This window comes from Odocoileus virginianus, chromosome 2 (genome assembly GCF_023699985.2).
Source record: "Odocoileus virginianus isolate 20LAN1187 ecotype Illinois chromosome 2, Ovbor_1.2, whole genome shotgun sequence".
Lineage (NCBI taxonomy): Eukaryota > Metazoa > Chordata > Mammalia > Artiodactyla > Cervidae > Odocoileus > Odocoileus virginianus.
The window spans coordinates 83,219,122-83,239,247 of record NC_069675.1 but is presented as its reverse complement, the minus strand read 5'-3'; the positions used below and the strand labels follow the sequence as shown (position 1 = coordinate 83,239,247).

Genomic DNA, 20,126 nt, shown 5'->3' with positions numbered 1-20,126 from the left:
TATGTGTGTGTGGATCACGAGAGCTGGGACAGGAGGTGCCCAGACGGTTTTGCTGAGGGACATCCCTACCAAGGGGGGGTCTTCCCAGGTGGCACAGAGGTAAAGAACCTGCCTGCCAATGCAGAAGACGCGGGAAACCCAGGTTCAATCCCTGGGTTGGGAAGATCCCCTGGAGAAGGGAATGGTAACCCACTCCAGTATTCCTGCCTGGGAAATCCCATGGACAGAGGAGCCTGGAGGGCTGTAGTCTGTGGGGTCGCAAAGAGTTAGAGATGGCTGAGCTACTGAAGAACAACAAGCTTTTCTGGAGCACTGATGAGTATGCCTCTGCTCACTAGAATCAGTGCGTCCTCACTGGTGGGGACCAGATACTGCTACCAGAACCCTGGCATCTCGTAGACGGCCTGACTCAAAGCAGCAGGGGCTCAGAAAATGAAAATGAATGTGGGTTGAACAGATGCTCGTGGGAACATCCACCCTCCCGTGCAATCTCAGCCCACCCAGAATGGCAGCCCAGTGAGAATCAGACCTGAGACTTTGGCACATCAAGGGGAGTGTCCTGGGAAAAACTTATTTTAGGTGAGGATGGGGAGCCTGAGCTGGGCAGGACCCCTTTGAGAAGGCCTGTGGCTGGCAGAATGAGGGCCATGGCTCCCTCCCCAGGAGGAAGGACACCACATTTCTCAGAGCCGGGGATGGGGCGCATTTTCTAAATTCCCGTGCTTGGGAGCCTCTTAGAGGAACCTGCCACCACACAAAGCAGGAGGCACGTCTGTGGCACTGAGACTTTTCTGGACATCAAAGTGTCATTGTCACTTTCAACACAGACGTTTTTCTTCCTGCCGCTGTTTCAGCCACATTCCCTGTGTCCATGAGAAGATCCCACACTCAGCTCCACGGCAGAAAGCTGCAGCTCAGAGGCAACACCAAGCGACCATGAGAAAGCCTGGAGCAGCACGGGGCACCCAGGTGGCCCTGTCCACATGCCTAGTGCAAGAAGCACTTGCTACCAGGCTGGCACCGGATTCCCCACCACCAAGTGTGATCAGCCTGCCTCCCCTGGACACAGGGTGGCAACACCTCAAAGCTGGGACACGCCGCTTTATTGTCAAACACCATCCAGAAGACACATTTTTTTCCTGAATTGGGGGAATAAAAAAAATATGAAGACCTGAGAATGACCGCTATGACTTCTCAGCTTTGATGAAGTGCATTCACCCCATCGGTGACATCAAATGTCATGAGGAATTCTTTTCCTTAATGCTTTTGTTTCGTAAAGGGTTTTATGAGGTTTCCACGGGAAAGTACAGGGTGTCAACTTTCTGGCTGAATTAATTCACCAAATGAATGATGTAAAACTAAACATTTACATCGTTAAAGTCAAGGCCTTATCTGTCTAGTAGGGAGAAATGAAATTTTAACTTCAAAAGAAGTATCTGTATTATTATGATAATAACAGGTTTAATCTTCATATTAAAACAAATGGTTTGGGCTTGGATGAGAAATAGCTCTGGTTTGGGGGAGGTTCTGAGCCAACCCTCTGGGGCATTTGCTGGAAGGATCCATGGTTCCATCAAAGCCTCGAAGTTTAAAATCTCCCTGCCATGAAACACCTGATCAAAGGCACCTTTGCCAAGTCACCGAGGTTTGTGGAAATGCCTGTTTGCCCATTTGGGCAGCAAGCCTGTGACCTGGGCACGGTGCCAGGTGGCCGTTCCTCGAGCCCTGAGATGCTCTTGCAGGTGACGCTGTGGAGGAATCACCTGTACGTGGGTGGGGAACACTGGACAAGCTGAGACCCATTCTGGCTTCGGGAGGCGAACAGGTACCCTCTACGTGCCCTTCTTTTTTTACCCATGTCCTGGCCAGCTGCTCTGGAGGGCCTGCCTCCCAGGTCTCCCGCCTCCTGGGCTCTTGACCGCCTGCTACCCTGAACTTTCAGACAGCAGCCACGCTGGGCCCACAGCAGGGGCCTCCCTTCCAGTCAGGCTGCGGGTTTCCCCCAGGGCCCCCTGGTTCACAAGGCATTGGCTTCCTCATTTGTCCCCTGGGGATATTCTAAGGCTCTTCTGGCCTCACTGCTGTGATTTTTCTTCCTTCTACCAGGTGGAAGAGCAGGTGGCCCTGAGCAGGTGAGACTAGGGCTCACCCCCAGCAGGGGAGGCAGTCCCGTGCCCCCAGGGGAACAAGGAGACCAAGGACACCTGGGATGTGTAATCCCAGATGGTCAGAGCAGGGGGGTGGGGGGCACACCTCTGGGACTCACTTTCTAGAGAGGGACCCCAAGACCCAGAGTGGGGAAGTGACTGCAGGTTAGTTCGAGGGCAAGGATCAGAACTGGGGACTCTGGCTCTGGTCCCCCCACAACACACACACACTGCAGGAGCACACGCCTCTCTCTGGGGAGGGGGGTGGACTATGGCTCTGAGCAGCCTCCGGCACCAGGGAAGGAAGATCCAGCCAGGCAGAAGGCTTGGGCTCAGTCCCTGCCACTCTGGGCGCAGCTGGGACCCAGCAGCCTGGGTCTCACCTGGGAACTGGTGAGACCTGCAGACTCAGAGGCCGTGCCCCAGACCCATGGAATCAGAATCTGCAACATCTCCATGAGACTCATTCGCAGACCCAAGGGTGACTCCCTCCAGCTCGGCAAGGCATACCTCCTGGATGTGCCCTCCCGTGGGAGACCTCCCCGGGGTGCTGTGGGACGCGTGTGAGGCCCTGTAGCCTCGGGTCTGAGCCACACTCAGCTAATGAGCCTCCTTCAGAGCACGTGGCGAGTGGGCATCAGAAAGGGAAAGTGTTTCAGGATTCAAGAGACCCTTGTATATGGCTCTCCCCGGCACTCGCACCTTCCTTCTTCCTGGGTCTGCACGGCTGATCATCTCTTGCCAGCAAGCACGATGGCCAGCAGCCAGCCATGTTCAGAACTGTCTGAATGTGGATTTGAAGAGGCCAGTTGTGAAAGATCTTGGAACGTGCGCCCCCAGCCCAGTTCCGGTCAGCTGGGGCTGGGTCTGGGAGGAATGGCACGTTGGTTGGTTGCTGGGTGACGGTGAGGCTGCTGCTGCACCGGCCTCAGCAGCAGTACTCCCGCTCGATGCTGGCCATCAGCTCCTCCTCGGAGTAGTCATATGTGATGGCCGACTGCCTCTCCGGCTTCTTGTGGCAGCCGCCTGGGGCCCTGTGGGTGAGAAACACAGACACAGAAAGCAAGATGTTACCTTCAAACTCCACATCTCTACTGGACAACTGCAGTTGCCGTGGATGGAATTCTGATCCATCCTCAAACTCAGACTGAAAAACCTCTGCCCTGGGGACACATCCTCAACCTCTTCCATGAGCAGCTCCTGACTCATTCTTCAGTTTCATCTCCCACTGTGTAACCCAAGACCTTACCTTGTGAGGAAGCCCGTGACTGCAGTGCTTCAGGGCGAGGGCCCCGGGGGTCAAAAGACCTGGTTTGCATCCCAGCTCGGCCACTTACTAGCTTAGTCACAGTTTTCTCTAAAATGGAACTGCATTCCTAAGTTCATTCTGAGGCATAAATTAGACCATGCGTGGACGGCATGTGACCCTGAATCTTGCACCCTGCAGAGCCCTCAGAAAGGTAAGCGGTGTCGAGATTCTCTATGGGCTGACTCACTCCTTTTGTCTGCACCCTCAGGGGCTCTCGCAGGAGCTGCCCCTATAGGACAGGATTCGGCGTCGGGGTCCTCTGGATCGTGACCAGGCCCCCCACCCACGGGGCAGTGTATTAAGTGACCAAGTCCTGGCTCCTCGTCCCACTGCTTGGACTCTGGTTCCCACCAGCCTCGACCCGCAGCCCACGACTTCTCCAGCTTTCTGGACTTCGCTGTGACCCCAGACTCCCCTGAGGAGGGAAGGGGCCGGCAGTCCAGACCCTGGGGAGGGCCTGTGTGGCTTCAGAGCCTGCTCCCCGAGGGCACAGCCCTGACCACACCTGCAAAACTCTCCCCTTCCAGTTGCTGTTCCAGGACCTGCCTGGGAGTCACCCAGCCCTGAGCCCAGGGCCTAGGGCGGTACTCAGCACGCTCTCACCGAAGTCTATTGAGGGAGTGAATGAATGAATGAAGTACTCCTGGTGAAGGACATCCTGGAATGTACATGTGAGGGGAAGGGACCTATTTGTTTCAAAATAAGAATAAATAGCTAATTCTTTCAAGGCGGAATTTAATCCTCCTAACGTTCTTAGGTTGATGAAAACTGAAAGTCACTGCCAGTTATCTTTACAATCAGTAGAAATACGAAGCTGGGACTGAGCAGTGTGGGCACCAGGCTGGGCCCGTGTCCCCAGCATCGCCATAGGCACGGGTTTCCAGGTCAGCTGAGCAGAGCTAGCCGCTGGTACCTGGTCACTGCATTGTACCCGGCGCCCAGTCCCGTATGAGAGCCCACGGGGCCGAGCCCCCCTGGAGCTGGTGTGCGAGGCACGGCCGGTGCTGTCTGCAGAACGCATGAGGGGCAGGGGGCTGCCAGGGAGGATGGGTAGGGATGCTCCACTCTGCCGAGGGAGGCTCTGGCCTTGGCGGGAGGCTGAGTCAGTGTACAGGCTCTCACCGCTCCACCTCCAGGGCCATGATGGAGGCCCCGTGCCCACCCAGCCTCCTCCTACTTAACAGCAGTGGCCCTGAGGCAGGAAACAGATGGGCCCCCTCCCTATGGTAAAGCAATTGAGATACATTCTCTATGTTCTGAAACTCCAAGACGAGAATAGAAGGGCAATTAAGGGGGGGAGGCTGGACCTTGCACAAATCACATATTTCTCATTCCCAAAGTCAGGAGACCTCCCCAACCATACGTGCATAGAAAAGGCTCCTTGGAGGTCAAAAGAGGAGCAATGTCAAGGGATGCTCTACCCAGACACCTTTCCGGTAGGATCCATCTTGGCTAAGAGATACCTGTGCACATATGGGAGGATCCTGAGCTATACAAAATATGGACTGTGAACCAGGCAAATCAGAATGATTGGCCAAAGGAAAATTGGAAGAAAATATCCCATAAAAGTGGAGAAAACATTGGCAATCCACTCCAGTATTCTTGCCTGGAGAGTCCCAGGGACAGAGGAGTCTGGCAGGCTGCAGTCCAGGGGTGGCAAAGAGTCAGATGCAACTAAGCGACTAACACTACACTACTACTACTATTATGTGGAGAAGGAAACGGCAACCCACTCCAGTATTCTTGCCTGGAGAATCCCAGGGACAGAGGAACCTAATGGGCTACAGTCCACAGGGTCGCAAAGAGTCGGACACAACTGAGCGACTAAACCACCACCACCACCATCCCATAAAAGTAATTCAAACTACTATGAGAGCACCGCTCAGCAACTCAGGGACTATCCCGCTGAGTCCGCCCTGTATCTATCCACGGACAGTACTCTTTTCCCTGCTAATAAATACTTTGACTTGCTTCACTACTTTTTGTCTTTGTGGATATTTTTTCCTGCAAAGCTGAAGGGCCAGGGTCCTTATCACTGACCACTGGTCTAGGGACCAGGATCTGGTGCTCTCAACACCGTGACCCAACCCATCTCTGGCTGGGAACCCAACCCCGCTCCAAGCTGTTGCAGGCCAGGCCACCCACAGCTCTTGGTTTCAGCCCTCCTTCTCCCCCAGACCCTGTTCTAAATGCCACCAGCCTGTGATCGGGGTCCTGTTCACACCTCCACACCTTGCTCGTGGCTCCAGCCACCTGGAGCGCTCCTGCCCTCCTCGGTGAAACCACTTGTCCTCCAAGCCATTGAAGCCTCAGCTCCTCCATGAGCCCTCTGGCTGCTTCTGTCCCCTCTTGGACCTCCCTTGAGCCCATCTGAAGAGACCCCACTCTTCAGGGAAAGGCTTTTGCAAATGTTTGTTAAATAAGGGAACCCAGCAAGGTTCTGGCCCCGCAACCATTTGGAATTGGTAATAAAAATAGCTGTTGAGTCAGCGTTTTCACAGCTTCTCACATCCATGGTCTTGAGCACCACCATCCCCTGTGTCCCAGGGACAAGGGCCATCACGGTGACTCCTTAGAGATGAGAAAGCAAGGCCAGATGGGCCGTGGCCCAGGTCAGCCCAGCCCAGCCTCCTAGTGCAGGGTGCTCTGGGGGCCCTGGGAATCCTCACACAGCCCAGGGCCATGCCGACACCGGAGGCCTGGAATCCTCAGCTTACACTTTCCAGGGGGTTTAAATGTGTTTTCCTGCTAACACTGTAATAGGATTATTGGGGACCCACCCGTCACCCCTCTAGGCTGGAAAGTCCTGAAGGCCAGGACTGCGCCTCATTCACAGATGAGCACTGCACACAGTTTCTGAGTGAACGAGTGAGGGCAGGAGCAGAGATGCAGGTGCTTGGGGGGTGGCAGGGGAGGGGAGCTGTGATTTCTTGCAGAGATGCACCTCCCTGCCCCATACTTACTCAGAGACATGGCTGCCCTCTGGGTGGTCTTCAGCGCTCTGCTTTGGGGACACCTTGAGAAGGACAAACCGAAGAGGCATCAGAAGGTTGTTGGTGCTGCAGCCTGCCTTTGCACTGGCTTCCTGCTGACAGAGAGCCACTGCGTTCAACCCACAGCTAATAAACGAGCGCTGGAAAGTGGAAGGTCTCCCCTGGTGTCTAACTCCTAACTGCCTGTTCTGTAGGTGGGAAGCTGAGGCTGAGGGGAGTGACCTACACAGCTCGCACTAAGAGACCCCCCACCCCTTCCTCCCTGGGAGCTACCGACCAGCAAGCCCCACCTCTCACTCTGGGAGTGGAGGTCCTGACCTCCATCCAAGCCCTTGCCTGGCAGCCTGCCCTGCTGCTCTGCTACACCTTGTCTGTCCGGAGTCAGGAGTGCACAGGCGTCGCACACGTCTGTCTGCAAATTCTACCCATGATCTATGCCTGTCCTGTTGCCAGCACCGCCCGGTCTCAGTAACCACAGCTTCAGATGAAGCTGGACTGGTCCTGGTTCTTTGCACTTCTAAACATGTGTGTTGTAGTCAGCTTGTCCCCCTTGGGGGTTTTGTTGGGGTTGAATCAATATGCAAATCATTCCAGGCAGACTTGATATCTTTTTTAAAAAATTGGAGTATAATTGCTTTATAGTGTGGTGTTCGATTCTGCTGTACAATGAAGCGAATCCGTATACATATAGCGAATGTAGTATACATATATCCTCTGCCTCTTGAGCCTCCCTCTCCCCCCCACCCCCCCCATGTCATCGCAGAGCACCAAGCTGAGCTCCCTGTGCTACACAGCAGCTTCCCACCAGCCATCTGTTTTATACATGGCAGTGTATAGATATGGGCTTCCCTGGTGGCTCAGATGGCAAAGAATCTGCCTGCAACGCAGGAAACCTGGGTGCGATCCATGGGTTGGGAAGATCCCCTGGAGGAAGGCATGGCAACCCACTGCAGTATTCTTTCCTGGAGAATCCCATGCACAGAGGAGCCTAGTGGGCTACAGTCCATGGGGTCGCAAAGAGGTGGACACGACTGAGCGACTAAGCACAGAAGCACACAGTGTATATATATCAATGTCACTCTCAATTCACCCTGCTCTCTCCTTCCCCCTTCCCCATGTCATAATCTCTATAATAACAAGCCTTCCAGTTCATAAACAGGGAACATCTCTCCATTTATTTAGGATTTCTTTAGTGTCTTTTAAGAAGTCTTAATCATTTTCCCTGGAGAAGTCATAGACACCTCTTTTTAAACCAGTTTCTAGATACTTGACAATATCTTTTTTCAAATAAAATTTTATCTTCTACCTGCTTGTTTGTGCAGAGATACAATTGAAACACATATATTTCATGTTCAGCAGTTTTACTAAGCTTTCTTAATTAGCCTTAATAATTTATTTGTAGATTCTTTTGGACTTAATTTCTTCCCATTCACGTTATGTGGGAATAATGGCCATTCAGTTTTTTTCCTTTCTGATCCTTACATATTTTCCCCCTAGCCTTCCTGCACTGGCTAGGACATCCAGTACTACCTTGAAAAGAAGTCATGATAATAGGCATCTCTGCCTTGTTCCTGTAGTGAAAGGGAAGGATTTAATTATTTCAAATGTAGTATTAGTTTTGCTGTGGCTTTTTCTCAAGCTGTCTTTCATCAGATCCTGGTCTCTCTGTGCTGGTCGTTTCTTCAGCTCTGTCTTCTAGGGCACTGATCTTCTCTAAATCTCTAATTTCCTGTTCACCCAAACCATCAGAATCTTTAATTTTGTTTATTGTATTTTTTATTTCTACAAGCTCTATTTGGTTGTTTTTCAAATATGCTAGGTCACTTTCTATAGGTCCTTCTTCACAAATCATGCATGTGTGCTCAGTAGCTTCAATTGTGTCTGACTCTCTTGCAACCCCACGGACTGCCGCCTGCCAGGTTCCTCTATCCATGGGATTCTCCAGGCAAGAATACTGGAGTGGGTTGTCATGCCCTCCTCAGGGGATCGTCCCATCCCAGGGATGGCACCTGTATCTCCTGCATCCCCTGCAGTGCAGGTGGGTTGTTTAACATTGTTATTTTTGTTCAGTCGCTCAGCTGTGTCCGACTCTCTTTGATGCTATGGACCGCAGCTTGCCAGGCTTCCCTGTCCATCACCATCTCCCCGAGTTTGCTCAAAATCATGTCCATTGAGTTGGTGATGCCATCCAACCATCTCATCCTCTGTCATCCCCTTCTCCTCCAGTGTTCAATCTTTCCCAACATCAGGGTTTTTTGCAATGAGTCAGTTCTTCACATCAGGTGGCCAAAGTACTGGAGCTTCAGCTTCAGCATCAGTCCTTCCAATGAATATTCAGGGTTGATTTCCTGTAGGATTTACTGGTTTGGTCTCCCTGCAGTCCGAGGGACTCTCTAGAGTCTTCTCCAACACCACAGTTTGAAAACATCAATGCTTTGGCACTCAGCCTTCATTATGGTCCAACTCTCACATCCGTACACAACTACTGGAAAAACCATAGCTTGATTTTACAGACCTTTGTTGGCCAATAATCTTTGGTAATCCAAATAAATAACTGAGGCCCTCGCGAGTCTATTTTTGTTGTTTTTGTTTCTTCTGATTTTCACTTGGCTCTCTGAAAGTGTTAGTTGCTCAGTCATGGCTGACTCTTTGCAACCCCATGGACTGTAGCCCGCCAGACTCCTCTGTCCATGGAATTCTCCAGCAAAGAACACTGGAGTGGGTTGTCATTCCCTTCTCCAGGGGATCTTCCCAACCCAGGGATCGAGCCTGGGTCTCCCACATTGCAGGCAGATTCTTTACCATCTGAGCCACCAGGAACAACTCTCTGGGTGGTTGATTATTTTTTCTTGTCTGATGCTCATTATCGTTGAAAATCCTTTGTGGGTGTTCTCTGAGGCCTGACAGGAAGATGCCTTCCTCTGGGGAGGACACACACTTGCTCTGTTCAGGCACTAGGGGGCACTCTCAATCTGGGCCCACTTGAAATTAAATCCAGCAAGCTGGAGAAGGCGAGGGTGGGATGATTTGAGAGAATAGCATTGAAACATGTATATTATCATATGTGAAATAGATCACCAGTCCAGGTTCGACGCATGAGACAGGGTGCTCAGGGCTGGTGCACTGGGATGACCCTGAGGGATGGGATGGAGAGGGAAGTGGGAGTGGGGTTCAGGATAGGAAACACACGTACACCCATGGCTGATTCACGTGAATGTATGGCAAAAACCACCACAATATTGTAAACTAATTAGCCTCCAATTAAAACAAATAAGTTTAAAAAAAAGATTGCAGGGAGAAATATCAATAACCTCAGAGTGCAGATGATACCAACCTTGTGGCAGAAAACGAAGAACTAAAGAGGCTCTTGATGAAAGTGAAAGAGGAGAGTGAAAAAGTTGGCTTAAAACTCAACATTAAGAAAACTAAGATCATGGCATCTGGTCTCATCACTTCATGGCATCTGGTCTCATCACTTCATGGCAAGTAGATGGGGAAACAGTGGAAACAGTGACAGACTTTATCTTTTTGGGCTCCAAAATTACTGCAGATGGTGACTGCAGCCATGAAATTAAAAGATGCTTGCTCCTTGGAAGAAAAGTTATGACCAACCTAGATAGCATATTAAAAAGCAGAGACGTTACTTTGCCAACAAAGGTCTGTCTAGTCAAAGCTATGGTTTTTCCAGTAGTCATGGATGGATGTGAGATTTGGACTATAAAGAGAGCTGAGCACTGAAGAATTGTTGCTTCTGAACTGTGGTGTTGGAGAAGACTCTTCAGAGTCCCTTGGACTGCAAGGAGATCCAACCAGCCCATTCTAAAGGAAATCAGTTCTGAATATTCATCAGAAGGACCGATGCTTAAGCTGAAGCTCCAGTATTGGCCACCTGATGCGAAGAACTGACTCATTGGAAAAGACCCTGATGCTGGGAAAGATTGAGGGAAGGAGGAGAAGGAGATGACAGAGGATGAGATGGTTGGATGGCATCACCGACTCAATGGACATGAGTTTGAGTAAACTCTGGGAGTTGGTGAGGGACAGGGAGGCCTGGCGTGCTGCAGTCCATGGGATCTCAAAGAGTCAGACACGACTGAGCAACTGAACTGCACTGGACGGATTCAGGTAATTTGGACCAGCCAGGTGATGGGAATTGTGGCTGCAGACCTAAGGGACAGCTAGACTGTGGCTTTTGTACCCTCCTGCACTGTTCTGTGCTGTGACACTTGCCTTGCAGTCCTGTGAGGGTCCTGAACGTACGAGCGAAGGATCTACTCTTAGTCTCTATTGTCACTGGGCCCTAAACTCTGTCCCTTTTACTGTTGGACACTGTCAGACCCAAAGCTCACATTCACCTGAGGCAAGCACAGCCCAATGGGTCGGACACCTGCCTCTCTGGATTCTGCCTTCCTTAGATCTGGGCTGGTAATTCCTCACTGTCTCATGAGCCACTTTATGCTTCAAAGACATTCTTACCACATTAATTATGCCCAGAATATTAAACTGTCTTCAGCAGAGGGGCTTGTCTGAATAAGTTTCTTCACCGTGTTCCCCAGTATAAAGCACTTGGCACTATGGAATCCAGTCTTTGACCCGTGAAGCTGAGCAAGGCCATGGCCCATCCAGACGTCAGCCTGCTTTGTGCAACAGATCCCCCTTGGCACAAGCAGCATCCTTAATACAGACCGTGGCTGTCAAGAACCCAGTGTTCCAGGAGCCCATAGCGCGTGGGGCAAGTCTCATAAAGATGCAATGTGATGCCACGTGATGAATTCTATAGCCAAGTTATAAGGTGCTGAGAGGTGCTAGGAAAGCCTACACTCTGCAACAGGAGGGGAGACCAACTCTGAATGGGAAAAACTTTTCCGAGAAGAGTGGCAAGAATAACATTTTAGCTGGAGTTTTGAAAGATTAGGAGTTTACCAGATGGAAAGGAAGGGAAGGGTACCCTGGATGAGGAAGAGCATATGCAAATACGTGGAGTCATCAAAGGCCATGAATAAGTCTTCATTCATTAACTCCCTGCTGGGCGCAGGTTCTATTGCCCATACAGGATATGATATCCCTGCCCAGAGCAGCCCACAGCTGGGCAAGAAAAACTAACATGAGGACACAACTAGAGAAAAACCCAGCGCCATTATCATTAACATCAGTTAATCCTCCTCAACAAGAATATCACTTCTCCTAAAGTTTACAGATCTCTAAGCAGGGCACACAATAAACATAAAATAGTTCCTGAATCGGATTGAATGTCACTTTGGTGGGTAGTCATAATCCTGGGTTTGTCTATATAGCAGTTGGTATAAGAGTAAAAATAGCACAATGCAGAAAAGTGCTCAAGGCACAGTTTTGCCATTTAATCACGATGTGCCTTTGGGTGGACTGTGAGGCTCTGTGAGCCTCAGTTTACTCATCTGTGTAACAGGTACGTAGCCTTGAGGGCCACAGAGAGAAGGCAGATTGTCTGTCTCATCCTTAGTATAATACCTGCAAACACCATGGCAAACATCTGACCCAGTGTCCAGCCCAGAGTAGCCTCTGACCCAGCCCAGCGAGAAGAGAACCTAAAGGCATGAGAGGAGGAGAGCCCAGGGGAGATCTTGTGTTCGAGGCCTGAGAGGTTCAGGACAGCACTTTCTTCCCTGAGAAACTAGTGTTTCTTGGGAACTGTTACCCGAGGTGGTGAACAGAAGCGAGCTGACCCTGGCTATATCCGGCCACACAGGCCCCGCGGCGTGGTCCATGGTGGCCAACCTGCTACTGCGGGCATCCCATGCCCTGGCTAGAAGAGCCTGCCCTGCCCACCTGGTGTTCTCTCCACGTGGAGTCAGGCTGCCCAGCAAAGGTGCACAGATTCGGTCCAGGGACACCTGAGGGGCCGTGGGGGCTGCTGAACGCTGGAGACCTGCCAGGGGGAGTCAGTGTTCCCCAAAGGTTCCTTTGAAAATTCACCGTGCCTCTGGGGAGTGCAAAGATGAAGAGCAGATGTTTCCCACATCAGCAAGGAATTCACAGTGGGAAGAGAAGGTGATGAACACGAGAGCAAGCAGAGGAAATCATATGCATGCACACACACTTGCACACACACACACTTGCACACACACACACATGCTCACCTCCTCTGCCTCCTGAAACAGCCCATTTCAGCTCAGGCAGCTCAGACTGTCTGAAAATTCTTTTAAATTTATTTTTAATAAAAAAATTAATTGTGGTGCAATACACAGAACCTAAAATGTACCATCTTAACCATTTTTAAGTGTATGTTTCAGTACTAGGTGCATTTACATTGTTTTACAACCAACCTCCCAAATTTTTCATCTTGCAAAACTGAAACCTGTCCCCACTAAACAACTCTCACCCCCCAACCCCCAGCAATCACCATCCTGCTTTCTGTCCTACAAGTGTGACTCCTCTGGACACCCGACTTGAATGGAAACATGCAATATTTGTCATCTGGTGCCTGGCTCATTTCACTTAGCATAATGTCCTCAAGGTTCATCCATGCTGTAGCCTATGCCAGGACTTACTTCCTTTTTAGGGTGGAGTAATATTCCTCTGTACGTATATACCATGTTTTGTCTATCCACTCATCCGTCAAGGGACACTGGGTGCCTTCTACTTTTTGGTTATTGTGAATAGTGCTCTTATGAATATGAAGCCTCTTTGAGATCCTACCTTCAGTTCTCTCAGGCATATAAGAAAGCTCTCTTTTACTGACACCAATCTGCCTCCCTGCAGTTTTCAGTCTCTGAGCTTAGTTATAATCTCAGGGACAACACGGAAGAAAAGTAATACTTTTTACCCAACCATTCTTCAGTGATCTTCTTCACGAAGTCATCCAGTAGGGACCCTAGTTCTTTCCAGCAGAAATGGAACCAGCTTTTGTCATCACCAGATGGAGCTTTCCGTTTCATCACCAGATTTTGTAAGGGATGTTCAGATATGGTTTTGGTCCTCAGGAGGACAGCAGAGGGACTTCCCTGGTGGTTCAGTGGTTAGAACTCCACGCTTTCACTGATGAAGGCCTGGGTTCAATCCCTGGCTGGGCAGCTAAGATCCCATAAGCTACTAGTGCAGCAAAAAAAAAAGGGCAACTGAGTGAAAGACTGCTCAGATTGGAATCAAACATTCGCATAATCAGCCTGTTTCCACTTCTCTGAGCTGTTCTACTCAATACTAAGGAGGATATGTTGCTGGCCAACCAAGATGGCAATGACGTATGAGGTCTATTGCGTATGAGGACTGGACACCTTGAAGCTGCACTCAAACGGAAGGCCATACTCTTTCTTTCATAACTTTCCTGACAGTTCAGCTTTGTAAGACTTTTTTACCTGTGTTTCTTTCTGTGTTTGTGGTTTGCATGTGTGGTTCTTTCTCTTGTTAATCTGTCTGTAACGACTCAGATGCAAAGCGCATTACACACCCTCCCAGTTTGATCCACCCTGGATCTCCCAGAAGATGCAGCTGGTGGAAGCTTCGCAGGAGCTTGGATGAAGAGCAAAGACACAGCAGCCCCTGGTGGCCACTCCAGGCCGAGTGCAGATGCAAGCTGCCGCCTCCAGCCAGCTGCCTGCCTGCCTGCCTCTCCTGGTCAGTAGGACAGACTTCTGTCCCACCCCAGGGAGGCTGTGGCACCTGGGCTGGGGCCATGGGAACTGAACTGAGCTCAGTGTGAGCGTGTGATGTGTCATCACTCCAGGTCTTGGGGAGGCTGAACCATACCACACCACAGCAGGATGAGTGGTGGAAGAGTGCTTCCTGCTGGAAGCATATGTGGAAGAAATGAATAAGATGATTTCTTAAAGCCTCCCCTGACTCTTATAACTAGGGGTTTTGGGGAAAAAAGTGAAGTATCTGTAGAAAATCCAGTGCATATTTTATTTAACAATATGTGGAAATTCCATGGACAGAGGAGCCTTGTGGGCTACAGTCCTCGGGGTTGCAAAGAGTAGGACACCATTGAGTGACTAAACCACCACCTTTATATCCTGCTTCTCTTGTTCGTAACTCTTAGGTTTTAACAGTTTTATACGCATATATGTACATATATCAATAATATATATAGTTAACATGGGACAAGCTGCAGACATTTAAATAATACAATTTGATAGGTTTTGACATGTGTATGGGACATGGCAACCCCCCTCCAGTATTCTTGCCTGGAAAATTCCATGGACAGAGGAGCTTTGTGGGCTATAGTCCATGGGGCTACGAAGAGTCAGATACCACTAAGGGACCGAGCACACACACGCTATGATCTTACTGACATAAAAGATACGTAGAAACGGGACAGAGAAAACTGGAGGGAACTACATCAAAATATTATCAGTAATATCTGCAGAGCCTATTCTGAAATCTTTATTTCCTTTATATATATGTTATATATATATATATATATAGTTTTCTCACTTTTCTACAATGAGTAAACATTCTTTTACAATTGTAAAGTGAAGCTAATTATAGGGCTCACCTCTTTATTGAAACCCTTTCATAAGTAAGGTCATTTTAAGTTTTCTTTTCTTTTATTGGAGAGAACAGCCAAGAACAAAATTTTTCTCACGCACAAGTATATTACCTATTCTAACTTCAAAAACAAACACTTAAAAGTAAGCATAACCTTTGCCGGGTTGGACTCATGTTCAGTGACTGGGACACATTTTATGCAGTCAGGGAAATGGGTGAAGGCTCCTAGACCCAGGGAATGGAGACTTATTTTAGAGAAAAACTGAGCCCCAGAGGAGTTGGGGAACAAGTGATAATCCCTCCTGATGGCAAATTGGCTCAGTCAAAACTCTAATTGAACTTCCCTGGTGGTTCGGTGGCTAAGTACTGTGCTTTCATTGCAGGGGGCCCGGGTTCCATCCTTGGTTTGGGAACTAGATCTTATGTGCCGCAACTAAGAGTTCACATGCTGCAACTAAAGATCCTGAGTGCTGGAAAAAAATTCTAATATACAATTAGAATTGTATATTATATACAATTAGGGCTCTGCAGAGAGTGTGTTCAGAAAGATTCGGACTCGCTCTTTCCAACTACATGGCCTTGGCCAAGTTGACTGCCTCTCTGGGGCTTCTCCCCTCCCCTATGACATGAAGTTAGGGGAAAGTGACAGCAATTTGGCAAGGACCTATTCTGACAAGGATTAAGTAAGACACTGGATGTTAGGAGCGGGTTCTCTGAATAGCCCCAGTAGATAGTGGCTGTGTTACAATATATGAACAGCTTCTGAGCAACTGTAAGTGAACCTCAGAGCCGTCTGTTTAGTAGAAATCAAAACTTGTACAGGACGGGGACCAGACCTCATTCTGGGTCTTTTTTCCCTTTGTTCTTCTGCCTCTGCCCCTGGATGACCAGCAATATGCTTACACGCACAGGCTCATGAAAAGGCTCAAAGAAAAGGATGCTGGTGACAGATGTATTAAGTAAATAATTGGAAGTCTCACAACTTTTAGTAAAAATGGTATGACCCCTAAGCACATAAACATCTGAATGAACAAGGAGGCTGCCAAAAATGACATTCAGGGCATATTATGAGGGCAAGGTGGAGTACCTTTATCAGACAAAATAAAGGTTCTGATGAGATTGCTTGAGAAATACTTGGGATTACTGAATGTTTAAAAAAAAAAAGTCATTTGGTAAAGAAAAATGGGCCAGGCATTAGAGTCGCTGTAAGTAGAGCATTAGAAGCGCTAGACACCTGGAAAACGAAAAAGGCATGGAATATTCCAGGTTGTCTGTTGATGGAGCCTAGCAAACTTGCTACAAACTCTGCTCCCTCCACTTAACGGCAGTGTGGTTTTGGGAACATGATGATTCTCTGGGACTGAAATGGCTTTGTTTATAAAACAGAGAAAGCATTATTTACCTATTTATTAATAACTCAGAGTCTTAGAAAATGTGCAGTTGCCAGAGACCCAATTAAAGGGCATAAACTATAAAGCAGAAAGGCTACGGCTCCACACCTGGCCATATATGCATGTGTGCATGCTAAGTCACTTCATTTGTGTCCAACTCTTTGCAACCCCATGGACTGCAGCCCACCATGCTCCTCTGTCCGTGGGACTCTCCAGGTGAGAATACTGCAGTGGGTTGCCATTTCCTTCTCCAGGGTATCTTTCTGACCCGGGGATCAAACCTGAGTCTCTTATGTCTCTTGCATTGGCAGGAGGGTTCTTGACCACTAACGCCACCTGGGAAGCCCCTACACTTGGCCATACAGGTAGTTAACTTTCTACCTGAGACCTCTAGAGCCAGGACATGAAGCACCTTCAACCTTTTTACTCAGTCTCCCCAGAACTGAAAAGAATGGATAGGACTCGGGAGCATCCATTCAGCTATAGTAATCTAGGACTCCAGGATTTATTCAAGAAATATCTATGGCACAGAAGATACATACTATCCACACACAAAAGAGCAACATGGCTGGGGACTTCACCTCCTAATGTCTCCTGACTCCATCTCCCCTTCAGCCCTCTAACTGCCCTGCTTCACTCAGGACCTGCTACTGTGGACCACTGGAGCAGTCCCATTAGCCATCTTGCCCCTTGTCTTACTGGGCCCAGTTTGTTCATCCCCCATGGGTGTTGGCCTAACCTTCCTAAGACACAAAATACCACTCCTCTTAGCCCTTCAAAATACCTAAGGTTTTTATGATCAAGTCCAAACTCCTCAGCCCGGAACACTTCTAGCATGACATGTCTATAGCCTGGCATTCATCCTTCCCACCCTCTTCAACTCCACTGTTAGCACCCACATCCTGGGTACCATGTGACCCAACCACCATTGCCCTTGTACTCAGGATTCTCTTTGCCCAAATGCTCTTCACTGCTTGTTTGCCCAGCTAGTGCCATAGACCCTTCCAGATCCAGGTCAAGCCCTGTCCTGCTGGGATGCTGATGTGACTTCTCCAGGGGACTCTCTAGACGGACTGCCCACCGGTGTTCCACTCTGTTTGTGGATCTCTCTCGCCCATTACACTGTGATCTTCTTTAGGGCAAAGATTGTGTGCCATCTGTGTTCATCTCTAGCACCCAGAGTGATGCCTGGCACACAGCAGATGCTCAAAGAATACCTTCTTAGTGATTTAAAGGGTGAATAAGGCAGCCCCAGCACCCTAGGAGTTGTTATGATGCTCAGCCAGTGAGGGTGGGATGGGGGTGGGGGAAACTCTCTTTCTGTTTTCATTTTCACTTCTGAAACTTCCAAAGTACTTGAAAATTGAACACAAAGACTGCTTCCATGCCACCTCAGAATTTCCCCCAAATTTCTCAACCGTTTATTCCTTTTGAGGGTTATATAACGGAACACTGATGTAATCCTAAAGGAATCTTGTTATATAATTCGGTCCTTCTTGCTGCAGCTCACTTTGGGAGGGTAGCAGGGCTTGGGCAGGAGGGGATCAGGGGAGGAAGACCCTGCACCATCCAGGTTGGCTCGGTCCTTTCCACCTCTCCCCACCTCCACCTCGTGGAGGAGCTTCCCACTTTCTCCTGCTTGATGGCTGCCCCCAGGCTACTTCCCTCCCATCCCCACCAGTCCTTAAGCAGTCTGTGGGACTCCAGGGCAGGGGGCCATCTTGTACATCCTCCTCAAGCCCGAGAGCTGATACTATACCGGTCTCCTTCATTCAGTTCTGCGGGAGTGGTGACTATTGCCAAAAGAGAGTGCTCATTTGTATTGTCTTTTTTCCTAGAGCAGCAGGGATGTTATTACAAGTGTTCTGGAAGAAAGAAGAGGGAAGCCAAAAAGAAATTGCACAGCATCTTAAAATAGCCAGCAGGGTGCGAGTTGCTTGACAACTTGCAAAGTTGGCAAAGATCCTGATGCGCCTGTCGGGTTCGGGGTTTTGCTACCACTGTTTGGCTCCCGGTCCCACTTCCTAGGATCCTTCTCTGACAGTGCCCTGGAGGCTGGCTGAGGAGGGAAGTACTGAAGAGACAAGCAGCCCCCGGGGCAGCTCCTACCTAGGCTGGAAGGAGCCACAGTTTAAAAAACAACAAAAACAACAACAAAAAAAAGGTGACCTCTGGCCAGAAGAAAGCCCAGGAGATGCGTTTCTGCTAAGGGATGTCTGGGTCCCTGTCCCGCTCCCTGTCAACCCCCAAGGTGGAGACAGTTAAACCAGCACCCAGAGGAGGCAAAGAGACTCAGAGGGGATGTTTGGGAAGGAGAGGCCGTGCGATCAGCAAGAGACCCCGGTGGGATTCGGGGACGGCCAGACGGTGGGTGACACAGGGCAGCGGGGACAGGGCACCGCGCAAGCCCAGGGAGTCTGGCAGGGACCGGGGGCGGTGGGAGTAAGGGGGGCGAGCAGGGAGCGCAAGGCGGGACGGCGCCAGGGGCTGGGGGACAGGGCGCGGGGTACGGGCCGGCAGGGAGGCCCCCCCCCACCCACCGGGTGGGAACGGACGCCGCGGCCCCCACACTCACCGGGCTCCCGGCGCCGGCTGCGGGTCTGGGCCGCGCTGGGCCCCGCGGTGCCAGCTCCGCGGGGCCCCAGCCCGCCGACTCGGCCAACAGCTGGTCCAGCAGACGCAGGGTCTCGTCCCCGCCGTCTGGGGGCGCCGCGGGGCCGGGATCGGTGACGGCCGCCGCCTCCGGGGCCTCGTCCCCGGCCGCCGCCACAGCCGGCGCCGAGACCGGGGGCCCCGTCCCGCCCTCCGGGGCTGCCCCGCCGGGCCCCGCCGGCCGGCTGTCGGGGCTGCGCAGACGCCGCAGGGCGCGGCCGCTCCGGCTGCTGCCGCTGCCCATGGCGCGCGGGCGGAGCGGACCGGCGGCGGGGCGGGAGGAGGCCCGGGGACGCGCCTCCCGGCCGGGGGCGGCAGGGAGGAGATCCCGGGCCCGGGACGCGATTGGGAGCGGGACGGCCGGGGGAGAGGGGAGGGGGCGCGCCGGGCCGCGAGTGGGGGGTGAAGGTGATCCCGGGTCCGGGACGCGATTGGGGGCGGGGATGCGAGCCGGACCGGGGGCGGGGAGGTGCGGGGGGCGCGCCAGGCCGGGGCTCGGGGGATGGAGGTGATCCCGGGTCTGGGACGCGGTTAGGGGCGGGGATGCGAGCCGGGCCGGGGGCGGGGCGAAGCCGCCGGTCCGGGGAGAGCGGGGCCTGGTGTCGCGGCGGGGCAACCAGAGCCCGGGACCGGGGGGAACGTGCGAGTGGGCGCGACTGGGGCCGGAGTGCTGAGCCGGGCCGGGGGCGGGAGGAGGGGCCGGGCTGGGGGCGAGATCCCGCGGCGAAGAGGCGGCCGGGGGCGGCTGAGAGAGGGATGCTGGCCTGGGCCTGGTGGTGGGGGCCGAGACCCGGGGTGGTGTGCACTCTGGGGGAGCCGGCGGCCGGGGCTGGGAGCGAGGGCAGGGTCTGGGGGCACTGGCTGGGGGACGAGGGCACTGGTGCGCGGCGTCCTCTCCTCCTCCGACTCCTTCCTCCTCGCCCCTCCTTACCTTGGGTCCTGCGCTTCCTTGCGGGGGCCTGCCCTCCAGTCCCTGGCTCCTGGGGACTAGGGGCCCTCCTAGTCCCCGCAGCCAGTTAAGAACTGATCACCTTGGGGCTCCTACCGGCGCTCGGGCGAACTCGGCCGCCTTTTTCCTTTTTGGAAAGCACTGCACAGGCCAACCCGGCCTGCCTGCGGTGCTGATGTGCGCGGAGGTGACTCCACGGTCCGGCCCAGCTGCAGTGTGGAG

The 20,126-nt window shown here is 51.6% G+C and overlaps 1 protein-coding gene across 2 annotated transcripts; it reads right to left on the bottom strand.

Moving 5' to 3' along the window:
• Window positions 1-1,086: 1,086 nt before the first annotated feature.
• Window positions 1,087-19,863, bottom strand: CYS1 (cystin 1). 2 transcript variants are annotated; one of them, XR_011482342.1, is made up of 4 exons: window positions 18,879-19,863; window positions 18,063-18,168; window positions 6,420-6,472; window positions 3,146-3,181 (listed from the first exon to the last, which is right to left on the bottom strand). XR_011482342.1 is itself a non-coding variant. In XM_070451784.1 (3 exons), exons 1-3 carry the CDS (start codon window positions 19,197-19,199, stop codon window positions 3,076-3,078), a joined length of 480 nt encoding a protein of 159 aa, XP_070307885.1. In that variant the 5' UTR covers window positions 19,200-19,603; the 3' UTR covers window positions 1,087-3,075. The 2 variants fall into 2 exon arrangements, 1 of the variants encoding a protein (XP_070307885.1); XM_070451784.1 differs by lacking the exon at window positions 18,063-18,168 and having other exon boundaries at window positions 1,087-3,181; window positions 18,879-19,603.
• Between the last annotated feature and the right edge of the window lie 263 nt (window positions 19,864-20,126).